Raw genomic sequence first — 13,505 nt, 5'->3', positions numbered from 1 at the left:
AAAATACGCCGCGATCTAGCTGAAGCCTCAAGTACGCGGGGACTACTCTCGAGCATGGAGGAGAGTTACAAAGACCTCCTACGACCTCGTGTCGACCAGGCTGCGAGTATGAGTCGAGGGCAAACTCGCCAGAACTCGCGGATTAGGTCGCCCAAGTGGGACAGCCCCTTAACATGATTTCTTGCTAATCTTTGCCATGCATCAGGGGGAAGTGTATATTTCTCTCTCTTATAGCGTCAATGGATAAAGGAGCATCATTGTTTATGCTAGCAAGCACATTCATTGTTAGACTAAATCTATGTGGCTCGAACTTTGCTACCATTTTGCCTACAAACATCATTTATGAATTGCTCCCATCTCTGTTTCTTTGTAGATGAAGCCATGCCGGTACACATGATGAATAAACATATGTGTCACCTTGCTGGAAACCAAAATGATAACGTCTGAATTGTTAAGAGGTGTGACTGGGCAGTCCTACCGCCAAGAGAATTACTAGCACAGGTCCACCACTGATGTCCCGGCACCCTTGGTTCCAGAGGGGGGGGGGGGGAAATATGACCCGCCGATCAGCTGCAGAAGTCGAGATCTCCCGCCTCACCGGGCCTAGGCGTCACATATTCAGGGGGGGCTTCTGTGATTTCAAGTCGGTCCTGTAATTTTGTCCGAGCCACCAGCTGCTGGATAATCGGTGGTGGATGTGTACCTATCAGGGGCGGAAATCCCGGGGCAGCCAGAGGGGACACGTCCCCCCCATGTTTTGAGAGGTGGGGGACATACCTCCCCCCCCCCAAGTTTTTGTGATCCCGATTTTAAAATCTCCGTTTTTAGTGCTGGATTGATCCTTCGAAGCCTCGCGCGCGCGTGTGTGTGTGCGTGTGTGAGCGTGCGCATGCGGGCGTGGCAGCCAAAACATTGTGCCCCCCGTCCCCTCCATGTTTTGATAGCGAGTTCCGCTCTTGGTACCTATTATTCCCCACACAGCTCCCCTCCCGCCCATCCACCTCCGTCGGGGTGAACATCAAGGCCGGGCAACTCTTACTCACTGCGAGATCACTTTGACCTTTTCTCCTTTCTTGAAACTCAAATCTCCTTCGTGGATCCCATCGTAGTCATAAAGAGCCACCACTACCATGTCATCGGTTCCTGCAAGGGGGAAGAGTTCAATCAATTCCCCTCCGTCAGACACAGGACCTTTAAGTTAGTCACGTTCAGCCTCTCGTTACAATCAGAATTGCCAGTGATCATGCCTGGCAGATGCAAGAGCAAAGGATCATATTCCTAGCCCGGCCGAACCCATGTATACAGATCCTGCTCGCAAACCAGGAGATCATTAGTCATGGAAGCAGATTTAGGCCATTCAGCCCATCGAGTTCAACCACAGCTGATCTGTTTTTCCCTCTCATTCTCCTGTCGTTTCCCCGTACACTTTGACACCCTTTCCAATCAAGAATCTGTCAATCTCTGTTTTAAAAATACCCAATGACATTACCCAGTGAGTGTAGATATTAGCCACGGTTTAGCACTACCACTAGCCCGCAGCAGTAAGGGTGTCTCCACCACAACGTGCTGCACTCACTCGCTTTAGTATCCTTGTGGTTATCTATGATCAAAAATAAAATCTCTAGATAAAGGGAGCTTTTCACAGAGAGTTGTGAGTCTGTGGAATTCTCTGCCTCAGAGGGCGGTGGAGGCCGGTTCTCTGGATACTTTCAAGAGAGAGCTGGATAGGGCTCTGTAAAGATAGCAGAGTCAGGGGATACGGGGAGAAGGCAGGAACGGGTACTGATTGTGGATGATCAGCCATGATCACATTGAATGGCGGTGCTGGCTCGAAGGGCCAAATGGCCTCCTCCTGCACCTATTGTCTATTGAGTGGAGGAGTCTTACTTTAGATTTTAGAGATACAGGCCCTTCGGCCCACCGAGTCCGTGCTGGCCAGCGATCACCTCGTATACGAGCACTATCCTACACACTGGGGACAATTTATAATTTACAGAAGCCAATTAACCTCCAAACCTGTAGGTCTATAGAGTGCGGGAAGAAACTGCGAAAACACACGGTTACAGGGAGAACATACAAACTCCGTACTACCTGCTGCGCCACCGTGCCGCCCTATCCAGTCACATATAACTGGGTTACTCAGTCACATATAAACTTGGGTAGTTTACACCCCAGCGGTATGGACATTGACTTCCAATTTCAGGTAGTCCCTGCTTTCTCCCTCCTTCCCCTCCCCTCCCCAGCTCTCCCACAGCCCACTGTCTCCGCCTCTTCCTTTCATCTTCCCGCTCTCCCCCCTCAGATACAGATACAGCAACTAATGGGTCTGCTGTTTCTGATCATACTCCAGCCTAGTAAGGTAGCCAAAAATGCTGAAGAAACTCAGCGGGTGAGGCAGCATCTATGGAGCGAAGGTTTCAGTCTGAAGAAGGGTCTCGACCCGAAACGTCACCGATACCTTCGCCCCATAGATGCTGCCTCGCCCGCTGAGTTTCTCCAGCATTTTTGTCTACCTTCGGTTGTTCCAGCATCTGCAGTTCCTTCTTAAACATACGACTTGGGCATCAGTTTTATGAAGATTAGACTCCACCGGCAACATAGTACAAGAAAGTTTGGTAGAAACTGGTGACGTTCTCATGGCATCTCACCAACTATTTCTTCTCCTTATTGATTATTTGTTAGTATTTTGAATCTAAGCTGTCCATCACAGAGTTAACACACAGGATCCACACAAAGTGATCGATTGACCAATGGCCAGGACAGTAATGACATCATTAATCGAGGAGTGCATGTCCAGTGACATTGGCACCTAATGTGACTGCATTAAACCAGAGACAGATAAAACCAGGAATTAGGATTTCATACATACCTCCTGAAGATGAATTATTGGTGGGTGGAAAATTATTTGAGTTCTAAAGAAAAAGAAAATGTCATCAGTATAAAAATATCCAGTTGTTTTAGTACAGGTTTGAAGTCTGTCATAATACGTTTTCACATTTGATCCACATATTTCCACACACTATTTCGTATTACGATTCTATGAAAGCACTCAGAATGAACACAAAGTCGGGGTGAATACATACTGCCATGGATGTAGTTATTGCAAAGGAGATATACTCCACATACGCCCCGTTTTCCCAGCCCTTATTTCAATTTTACGTCATTTCTTCAACCCACGGTTTTTTAATCATACAAAATGGGCAAACGTTTTGGTTCAAAGTACAAAGAACTGCCCAAACTTGGAGCCAGCACCGCCATTCAAGGTGATCATGGCTGATCATCCCCAATCAGTACCCCGTTCTTGCCTTCTCCCCATATCCCCTGACTCCGCTATCTTTAAGAGCCCTATCGATCTCTCTCTTGAAAGTATCTAGGGAACCGGTCACCACCGCCCTCTGAGGCAGAGAATTCCACAGACACACAACTCTCTGTGTGAAAAAGTGTTTCCTCGTCTCTGTTCTAAATGGCTTACCCCTTATTCTTAAACTGTGGCCCCTGGTTCTGGACTCCCCCAACATCGGGAACATGTTTCCTGTCTCTAGCGTGTCCAAACCCTTAATAATCTTATATGTTTCAATGAGATTCCCTCCCATCCTTCTAAACTCCAGAGTGTACAAGCCCAGCCGCTCCATTCCCTCACCATATGACAGTCCCGCCATCCCGGGAATTAACCTTGTAAACCTACGCTGCACTCCCTCAATAGCGAGAATGTCCTTCCTCAAATTAGGGGACCAAAACTGTAGGCAATACTCCAGGTGTGGTCTCACTAGGGCCCTGTACAACTGCAGAAGGACCTCTTTGCTCCTATAGTCAACTCCTCTTGTTATGAAGGCCAACATGCCATTCGAAGAACACGAGTTGAATTGAACAAAAAGGCAAGATCTGAATTAAAATAATTCAGACCCAAGGGTCCTGACCCCAAACATCACCTATCTATGGGGTATCCAGAGATACTGCCTGACCCACTGAGTTAAGAGCCTGTCCCACTTATGCAAGTTTTTCCGGTGACTTGCCGGCACCCGTCATAGTCGCGGCAACAGGAACATTACCATCTGGTTTGGGAATTGCTCAGCCAAGGACAAGAAGGCTCTGCAGAGAGTAGTGCGTTCGGCCGAATGCACTATGGGAACTTCACTCGCCCCCCTGCAGGAACTATACAACAGGAGGTGCAAGTCCAGAGCCAACAAAATCATGAGAGACCCCTTCCACCCCTGCAACGGACTGTTCCAGCCGCTACGGTCAGGCAAACGCCTCCGTTGCCATGCAGTGAGAATGGAGAGGTTGAGAAGGAGTTTCTTCCCAGAGGCAATTCGGACTGTAAACGCCTATCTCACCAGGGACTAACTCTACAGAACGTTTTTCCTTCTATTATTTATTATGTAAAAGAATATGTGTGTTATGATTGTGTTTATAATTTGTTTGGTTGTTTTGTTGTTTGTCTTTTGCACAAAAGTCCGCGAGCATTGCCACTTTCATTTCACTGCACATCTCGTATGTGTATGTGACAAATAAACTTGACTTGACTTGGCAGGTGGCCGAAAGTTTTCAACATGTTGAAAATCCAGCGGCGACCAGAAAAAGGTACGACTCTTTGGGCGACTACACACGACCATACAGGTGTCGGTGACATGAAGGGGCGGAGATGAAGGGGAAATGGGGACCCAGGAGGAGGGGAAAGGAGCATGGGGGCTTGGGGGGGGGCGGGGTGGGGACAAGCTTGGCAAGTGATAGGTGGATACAGGTAATAACTGCAGATGCTGCAAGTGCTGGAGTAACCCAGTGGGCCAGGCAGCATCTCCGGAGAACATGGGTGGGGTGATATTTCAGTTCGGGACCCTTCCTAAGACACACGGATGGGTGGGGAAGGCGACTCGAAGGGCCGAATGGCCTACTCCTGCACCTATTGTCTATTGCGACAAAGACACACATACAGAGTGTACATACTTACATACCAAGGGCACAGAGAAGATTCACGAGGATGTTGCCAGGACTAGAGGGTCCGAGCTATAGGGAGTGGTTGGGTAGGCTGGGTCTCTGTGCCTTGGAGGGCAGGAGGATGGGGGGGTGGGGGGGGGTCTTAAAGAGCTGTATAAGATCACAGATGCACAGAGTCTCTTGCCCAGAGTTGGTGAATCGAGGACTAACGGTTTATGGTGAAGGGAAAAAGATTTAATAGGAATCTGAGGGGTAGCTTTTTCACACAAAGTGTGGTGGGTGTGACAAGCTGCCAGAGGAAGCAGTTGAGGCCGGGACTATCCCAACGTTTAAGAAACAGTTAGACAGGTACATGGTGAGGACAGGTTTGGAGAGATATGGACCAAACACAGGCAGGTGGGACTAGTGTGGCTGGGACATGTTGGCCAGTGTGGGCAAGTTGGGCCTGTGGGCCTGTTTCCACACTGTGTGACTCTAGACCCACTCACTCACAAGTCGTATGGCATTGACGTTCATTAAAACAAATAACATTCTCTGAAAGATTTGAGTAGAGGTTCGTTTTCTTTGAACAGTTGAAGAATGACCTTAGATAATAGTTTTATTCTTACTTACACGATTGTTGGATGTGGGGTCTTTCACATAAAGAGCTGTTTGAGATTTGCCTACCGGATCATGTAAGCTTTTTTCTTGCAAGTCCACAGAGTCTTTCGATTTGGCACAACCCATGCTTCTGAAAATACATTTTAAGAAAATATTTTTGTTTAAGATATCGGCCAAAGGAAGATGATAGCCTCATCAGTACACTGCCGGCCAATGGCAGCTCGCAAGAAACCATTCACCGTAGTTCCAACATTATGTGGATAAATGTGAGGTTATCCATTTTGGTGGCAAAAACGGGAAAGCAGACTATTATCTAAATGGTGGCCGATTGGGAAAGGGGGAGATGCAGCGAGACCTGGGTGTCACGGTACACCAGTCATTGAAGGTAGGCATGCAGGTGCAGCAGGCAGTAAAGGAAAGCGAATGGTATGTTAGCTTTCATTGCAAAAGGATTTGAGTATAGGAGCAGGGAGGTTCTACAGCAGTTGTACAGGGTCTTGGTGAGACCACACCTGGAGTATTGCGTACAGTTTTGGTCTCCAAATCTGAGGAAGGACATTATTGCCATAGAGAGAGTGCAGAGACGGTTCACCAGACTGATTCCTGGGATGTCAGGACTGTCTTATGAAGAAAGACTGGATAGACTTGGTTTATACTCTCTAGAATTTAGGAGATTGAGAGGGGATCTTATAGAAACTTACAAAATTCTTAAGGGGTTGGACAGGCTAGATGCAGGAAGATTGTTCCCGATGTTGGGGAAGTCCAGGACAAGGGGTCACAGCTTAAGGATAAGGGGGAAATCCTTTAAAACCGAGATGAGAAGAACTTTTTTTCACACAGAGAGTGGTGAATCTCTGGAACTCTCTGCCACAGAGGGTAGTTGAGGCCACAGTTCATTGGCTATATTTAAGAGGGAGTTAGATGTGGCCCTTGTGGCTAAGGGGATCAGGGGGTATGGAGAGAAGGCAGGTACGGGATACTGAGTTGTATGATCAGCCATGATCATATTGAATGGCGGTGCAGGCTCGAAGGGCCAAATGGCCTCTACTCCTGCACCTATTGTCTATGTTTCTATGTTTCTATTATTGTAGCCCAATAACTTGTGGCTGCAAGGGTTAAACTGGCAGACACACAGACGCACCAACGTGAGTGTATTGGAGGAAGGCAACATGACCAGCATCACCACCACAATAATGTAGCAGTGACTTTGATGGCCTGGGCATGTCAGCCGCATGTACAACACACGTCTCCGTAAACAAATCCTGTACTGTCAATTGAAGGAAGGTCAGCGAGCATCGAGGACAACAGCAAGAACAGACTGAAGAAACCAGAATTAGAATCAGAATCACACTTTATTCGCCAAGTATGTTTTGCAACATTCGAGGAATTTCATTGGCCAGGTCAGTCGTACAATTAAAAGCAACAAATCACTCAAAAACACATTTTAACATGAACATCCACCACAGTGACTCCAACACATTCCTCACTGTGATGAAAGGCGAAATAAAGTTCAAGTCCTTCCTTTTGTTCTTCCTCGGTCGGGGGCCTCGAGCCTTCCGTTGACGGGACGATCTGACTCCCGTAGCCGGCGGCGTTCGGGCCCTCTGTGTCGAGGCGTTCAGCTCCTGCATCAGGGTAATGTCAGCTCCCCCGCGCCGGGCGAACGAACCTCGCGTCGGGGCTGGTCGAGCCTTCCGCGGTGTTGGAGCTCCCGACTAGCATCTCCCGAGACTGCGAGCCCTCGGTGTTAAAGTCCGCGGTGGGAGCGATCCCAGGCAAGGGATCCGCTCCGATGTTAAGTCCACGCCCCGCGGTGAGGCTCACGACAGTCCGAGGAGGTCTCCAACTCCAGCGATGGTAGGCCGCAGAGCTGGAGAATGTGATCCGAAATTTGATCACATCTCCGGGGAGGCTAATTAATTAAGTAAGTAAGTAAGTTTATTGGCCAATTATTCACATACAAGGAATTTGCCTTGGTGCTCCGCCCACAAGTAACAACATGACATACAGTGACAGTTATGAATGACTCAGAAAACACTAAACATTAATAATAATAAAATATTAATGATAAAACATCAAGCATGTGAACCAACAAAATACCAGATCAAAGGGAGGCTACAGATTTTTGGCTGTTGAGTAGAGCAACTACTCGTGGATAAAAGCTGTTTTTATGTCTGGCTGTGGCAGCTTTGACAGTCCGGAGTGGCCTTCCAGAGGGAAGTGATTCAAAGAGTTTGTGGCCAGGGTAGGAGGGGTCAGAGATGATCATGCCCGCTCGCTTCCTGGCCCTTGCAGTGTACAGTTCATCAATGGAGGGAAGGTTGCAGCCAATAACCTTCTCTGCTGATCGGACGATTCGCTGCAGCCTCCGGGTGTCGTGCTTGGTGGCCGAGCCAAACCTGAAAGAACCTGGAAAAAAGTTTCCCCCAATCCCCTCCCCGCACACAAAACAAACCGAGCAACATTAAAACACAAGATGAAAAAAACGAACAGACTGCCGCCCGTCACCCCTATCCCTGGTATCCACATCACGTCGAGCAACTGGGAGCATATTGCACTGGACAGGCGCCCCTGGAGGAAATCCGTGCAGGAAGGAGATGCACGTCACGAAACGGAACTACGCCGTGTTGCAGAGAGAGAAGGGGGCTTGACAACTACCGGCCACCAACAGTCTCCACTGCCCACGTTGCACCAAGGCGCGTGCATCGCGGATCGGCCTCTACAGACATCTGCAGACCCACAAGTAGACGACCCTATGGAGAGGAGAGGACAGTCATACTCGCTTCGAGTGACGGCCGATGATGATGATGATGAGAAACACAGAGTGTAGATTTACATCGTGGAATCCCAGAAAATGGATTTAATGCCATCGTACCCTATCCATGTAAAATAAGTAGGAAGTACAAAAATGCTGGAGAAACTCAGCGGGTGCGGCAGCATCTATGGAGCAGAGGAAATAGGCAACGTTTCGGGCCGAAACCCAAAGGAAATAGGCAACGTTTCGGGCCGAAACCCAAAGGAAATAGGCAACGTTTCGGGCCGAAACCCAAAGGAAATAGGCAACGTTTCGGGAAAAAAGAATAACGTGTAGGGCTTAGATGAGAAAGTGGGATAGAAACATAGAACTAGTGTGAACGGGTGATCGCTGGTCAGCATGAACTCAGTGGGCCGAAGGGCCTGTTTCCATGCTGCATCTCTGATAGTAATCCCACCAAGCAGCCTATATTACCAAGAGGAATCACGGAACAAAAACTATCAACCAAATAAAAAAATTTCAATAGCTAATCCGATGAACATATTCTCAACCACAGCAGATCGGAATGATAGCATGTCTGGTAATCTGGGAGCTATCAAAGATCAAGTTTGTCCTTTTCCCCCCATAAGGTATATAAAAAGAAACGTAAAAATGATGGCAGACAAAAATGCTGGAGAAACTCAGAGGGTGAGGCAGCATCTATGGAGCGAAGGAAATAGGCAACGTTTCGGGCCGAAACCCAAAGGAAATAGGCAAAGTTTCCGAAACCCAAAGGAAATAGGTAACGTTTCGGGCCGAAACCCAAAGGAAATAGGTAACGTTTCGGGACGAAACCCAACGTTTCGGGCCGAAACCCAAAGGAAATAGGTAACGTTTCGGGTCGAAACCCAAAGGAAATAGGTAACGTTTCGGGCCGAAACCCTTTGGGTTTCGTCCCGAAACGTTGCCTATTTCCTTCGCTCCATAGATGCTGCCTCACCCGCTGAGTTTCTCCAGCATTTTTGTCTACCTTCGATTTTCCAGCATCTGCAGTTCCCTCTTAAACATAAAAATCACGGCCTCGGGATAATGTTCAATCTGTTTTTGACAACTCAAGCAGAGGGAAGCAGGAATCCTCCATGGCTGTTGTCTGATTCACAAATATCTGCCCATGTCCAATTAGTCTCAGGGCTGGAGTTGGAAGGAAAAGAGAAAAAGCAAATCACGAGTTCGGACGCCCGTACAAAGAGTGCTCTTTGTGTAAAGCATGTGTTAGTTATAAACTGGCCTCCGGGACTTGATGAACAGTCGACAATGAGCCCGTCCTGCTATATAAGGGACGGTAGCGTGTCCATTGAGGGTTGAATCGGGGGAAAGCTAAGGTTAATTACACGGGCAGGAGATGCAGAAGTACATGCACTATTACTTTCACCTTCTCTCTAGTTCTACTCCTTCTTTGTTAAATTTAAAATGGACGATGTACATTAAATGTATTTTGTCATAAGCTGCGGTTTATACTTCTCCATCCTGCCATCTGGGAAGAGGTGGTAGCTGTGTGGAATGAGCTTCCAGTGAAGGTGGTGGAGGCAGGTCCGTTTTTATCATTTAAAAATACATTGGCTATATATGGACTGGAAGGGAATGGACTTTATGGTCCCTGCCAAAGTATATATGGGACCACCAACCTGGACACATGTGTTCGGCACGGCTAGAAGAGCCACTGTCGTGCCGTGCTGCCGATCGGATATGGTTATATGTTGAATTTAAAATGGAAGAGTACATTAAATGTTTTTGTCATGATACGGTTTATACTTTTATTGCCTCTATTTTTTTTAAAAAAAATGATTCACTGAATGGACATTGGAGAAGCACACGTTTTTGAGGAGTTTCCTGAGGGTATGTCAGAATGACTGATTTTTAAGAAAGAATGCAGATGCCGGAAAAATCGGAGGTGAACAAAAAGCTGGAGAATCTCAGCGGGTGAGGCAGCATCTATGGAGAGAAGGAATAGGTGACGTTTCAGGTCGAGACCCTTCTTCAGACTGAAGTGGGGGAGAGGCGGGACGAAGAAAGGAAGAGGCGGATGCAGTGGGCTGTGGGAGAGCTGGGAATGGGAGGGAGGGAGAAAGCAGGGACTACCTGAAATTGGAGAAGTCAATGTTGATACCGCTGGGGTGTAAACTACCCAAGCGAAATATGAGGTGCTGCTCCTCCAATTTGCGTTGGGACTCACTCTGGCCACGGAGGAGGCCCAGGGCAGAAAAGTCGGATTCAGAATGGGAGGGGGAGTTGGAGTGCTGGGCCACCGGGAGATCAGGTTGGTTAATGCGAACTGAGCGGAGGTGTTGGGCGAAGTGATCGCCAAGCCTACGCTTGGTCTCATCGATGAGTTTGAGTTTAGTTTATTGTCATGCGTACCGAGGTACAGTGATTAGTACGTGTGTCAGAGGTTATGGGGAGAAGGTGGTCGAATGGGGTTAGGAGGGAGAGTTAGATCAGCCATGCTTGAATGTCGGTGTAGACCTGATGGGCCGAATGGCCTAATTCTGCTCCTATCTCTTATAATCTTATGATCTGGTGCTGATCCAAAAATATACACACCAACTCTGTGTTTTGTGGACAGATGATCTACAACAGTAAGGCAACTTTATGAGTAAATTAAGCAAAACTCCATTGAATGTATGGTGCAAACTGGATGGCCAGTCCGATGGACCCGTTTACCAAACTGAACATGCAGCATTTGACAGAAACATGTCACACAATACACTTTGGAGAAAGATTGTTGTTTGCGCAGTGTTCAACTGAATGACCGAATTAAAGAGCAAAGAGATTCTGCAGATGTTACGCCTGTAAAACTGTTGCCATTCACAGCTGTTGTGTTATGGAAATGACTGCAGTGTATGGGGGGGTGGCCAAGCATGGCTGAACGCAAACATCAAGCTGCCATAGTTATCACTAAAGGGCCTGTCCAACTTATGCAATTTTTCTCGGCGACTTGCCGGCCACCGTCATTAGTCGCAGCAGGTTGCTGAAAATTTTCAACATGTCGAAAATCCAGCAGTGACCAGATGGCCGTGAGTAGTCGCCCAAAGAGTCGTACCGTTTTCAGGTCGCCGCTCGATTTTCAACACGGTGAAAATTTTCTGCAACCGGCTTCGAGTGTGACGGGTGACGGCAGTCGGCGAAAAAAATTTTGCATAATAGCCCCGTCCCACTGTACGAGTTCATTCCAAGCGCTCTCCCGAGTTATTAAAAAAAATCAAACTCGTGGTAAGCGCGGAGAATGAACGTAGCGGGTACGTCGGAGCTCGGGGACGTCTCTCAGCACTAACGGCAGGTACTCGGGAAGACTCGTTAACGGCAGGTAAGCATGGGAAGACTGGTGAAGGTTTTTCGACATGATGAAAAATGTCCACGAGAGCCCCGAGTACCGACGAGTGGCCATTACCGTAAATCTCCCGAGTTCGAATCAGGGCAAACTCGGGAGAATGAACTCGTACCGTGGGACAGGGGTTTAAGTGGGACAGGCCCTTGACTCTCCCACCAAGTACATTGTGTTGTATTCGAACAACCTCATCGATACAAACCTATCTATCGTACAGCATCTTACACCAGTTTAATTTAGAGATACAGCGTGGAGACGGACCCTTTGACTCACCAAGTCCGCGCTGACCAATAATCACCCGTACACTAGTTCTATCCCATATCCTGGGGACAATTTTGTTTTTGCGGAAGCCAGTTAACGGACAAACCCGCACGTCTTTGGGATGAGGGAGGAAAGAGGAGCCGCTGGAGGAAACCCTCGTGGTCCCAGGGAGAATGCGCAGTCCTTGCAGACAGCACCCAAGATCAGGATCAAACCCGGGTCTCTGGCCATGTGAGGCAGCGACTGTACCTCTGTGCCGTTGTACTGTTCTACGTTGCCGTGATTGTCAAACCGAAGATACAATTAAAAAAAACATCTAGTATTATTGGGGTAGAGGAATCAATAACTAGGGGGCAGAGGTTTAAGATGACAGGGAAAAGATTTCATAGGAACCCGACGGGCAACTTTTCACACACAGAGGGTTCAAGATTCAAGATTTAAGTTTAATGTCATGTGTCCCAGATAGGACAATGAATTTCTTGCTTTGCTTTCAATAGGTGGTATCAATAGACAATAGACAACAGACAACAGGTGCAGGAGTCGGCCATTCGGCCCTTCAAACCCTCTTCAAGCCAATTCAATGTGATCATGGCTGATCATCCCCAATCAGTACCCCATTCCTGCCTTCTCCCCCATATCCCCCGACTCCACTATTTTTAAGAGCTCTATCTAACTCTCTCTTGAAAGTATCCAGAGAACCGGCCTCCACCGCCCTCTGAGGCAGCGAATTCCACAGGCTCACCACTCTCTGTGAGAAAAAGTGTTTCCTCGTCTCCGTTCTAAATGGCTTACCCCTTATTCTTAAACTGCGGCCCCTGGTTCTGGACTCCCCCAACATCGGGAACACGTTTCCTGCCTCTAGCGTGTCCAAACTCTTAACAATCTTAGATGTTTCAATAAGATCCCCTCTCATCCTTCTAAACTCCAGAGTGTACAAGCCCAGCCGCTCCATTCTCTCAGTATTGGTTTATTGTGGCCACTTGTACCGAGATACAGTGGGAAGTTTTTGGATGAGTGGGAACGAGCTGCCAGAGGAGGTAGTTGAGGCAGGTACAATAACAACATTTAATAGACACATAGACACAGAGATACATAGGAAATAGGTGCAGGCCATTCGGCCCTTTTGAGCCATTCAATGTGATCATGGCTGATCATCCACAATCAGTACCCAGTTCCTGCCTTCCCCCCATTTCCCTTGGTTCCGTTAGCCATATCTAACTCTCTTTTGAATGCAACCAGTGAATCGGCCTCCACTGTCCTGTCAGAGAATTCCACAGATTCACAATTGAACAGGTACATGGAGAGGTCCATGGATTATGATTAGCTAAGATGGAGCATCTTGGTCAACATGCACGGGTTGGGCTGAAGGGCCTGTTTGACTCTACGGGTCTGTACGACTGTAAGATTCATGAATTTCTCCACTGTACAGTACATGCAAATTTTCTTAACCAAAGAAGGGTCTGAAGAAGGGTCTCGACCTGAAACGTCACCTAATCCTTTGCTCCATAGATGCTGCCTCACCCGCTGAGTTTCTCCAACATTATTGTCCACCTTCATAACCAAAGATGTAGGTTTTAAATAAATCATTAA

The 13,505-nt window shown here is 47.7% G+C and overlaps 1 protein-coding gene across 2 annotated transcripts in view; it reads right to left on the bottom strand.

The window, feature by feature from the left end:
• Nucleotides 1-13,505, bottom strand: part of hck (HCK proto-oncogene, Src family tyrosine kinase) — a 98,151-nt gene that overhangs the window by 34,937 nt on the left and 49,709 nt on the right. For both annotated transcript variants that reach the window (XM_055652663.1, XM_055652662.1), the window contains exons 2-4: nucleotides 5,548-5,665; nucleotides 2,870-2,912; nucleotides 1,044-1,143 (exon numbers count right to left, since the gene is read on the bottom strand). In XM_055652663.1, the coding sequence (XP_055508638.1) occupies nucleotides 1,044-1,143; nucleotides 2,870-2,912; nucleotides 5,548-5,661 (257 nt within the window). In that variant the 5' untranslated portion in view covers nucleotides 5,662-5,665. The remainder of the gene's footprint in view (nucleotides 1-1,043; nucleotides 1,144-2,869; nucleotides 2,913-5,547; nucleotides 5,666-13,505) is intronic.

The sequence above is a fragment of the Leucoraja erinacea genome, chromosome 21 (genome assembly GCF_028641065.1).
Source record: "Leucoraja erinacea ecotype New England chromosome 21, Leri_hhj_1, whole genome shotgun sequence".
Taxonomy (NCBI): Eukaryota; Metazoa; Chordata; class Chondrichthyes; order Rajiformes; family Rajidae; genus Leucoraja; species Leucoraja erinaceus.
This window is presented reverse-complemented; position numbering and strand designations above follow the sequence as displayed.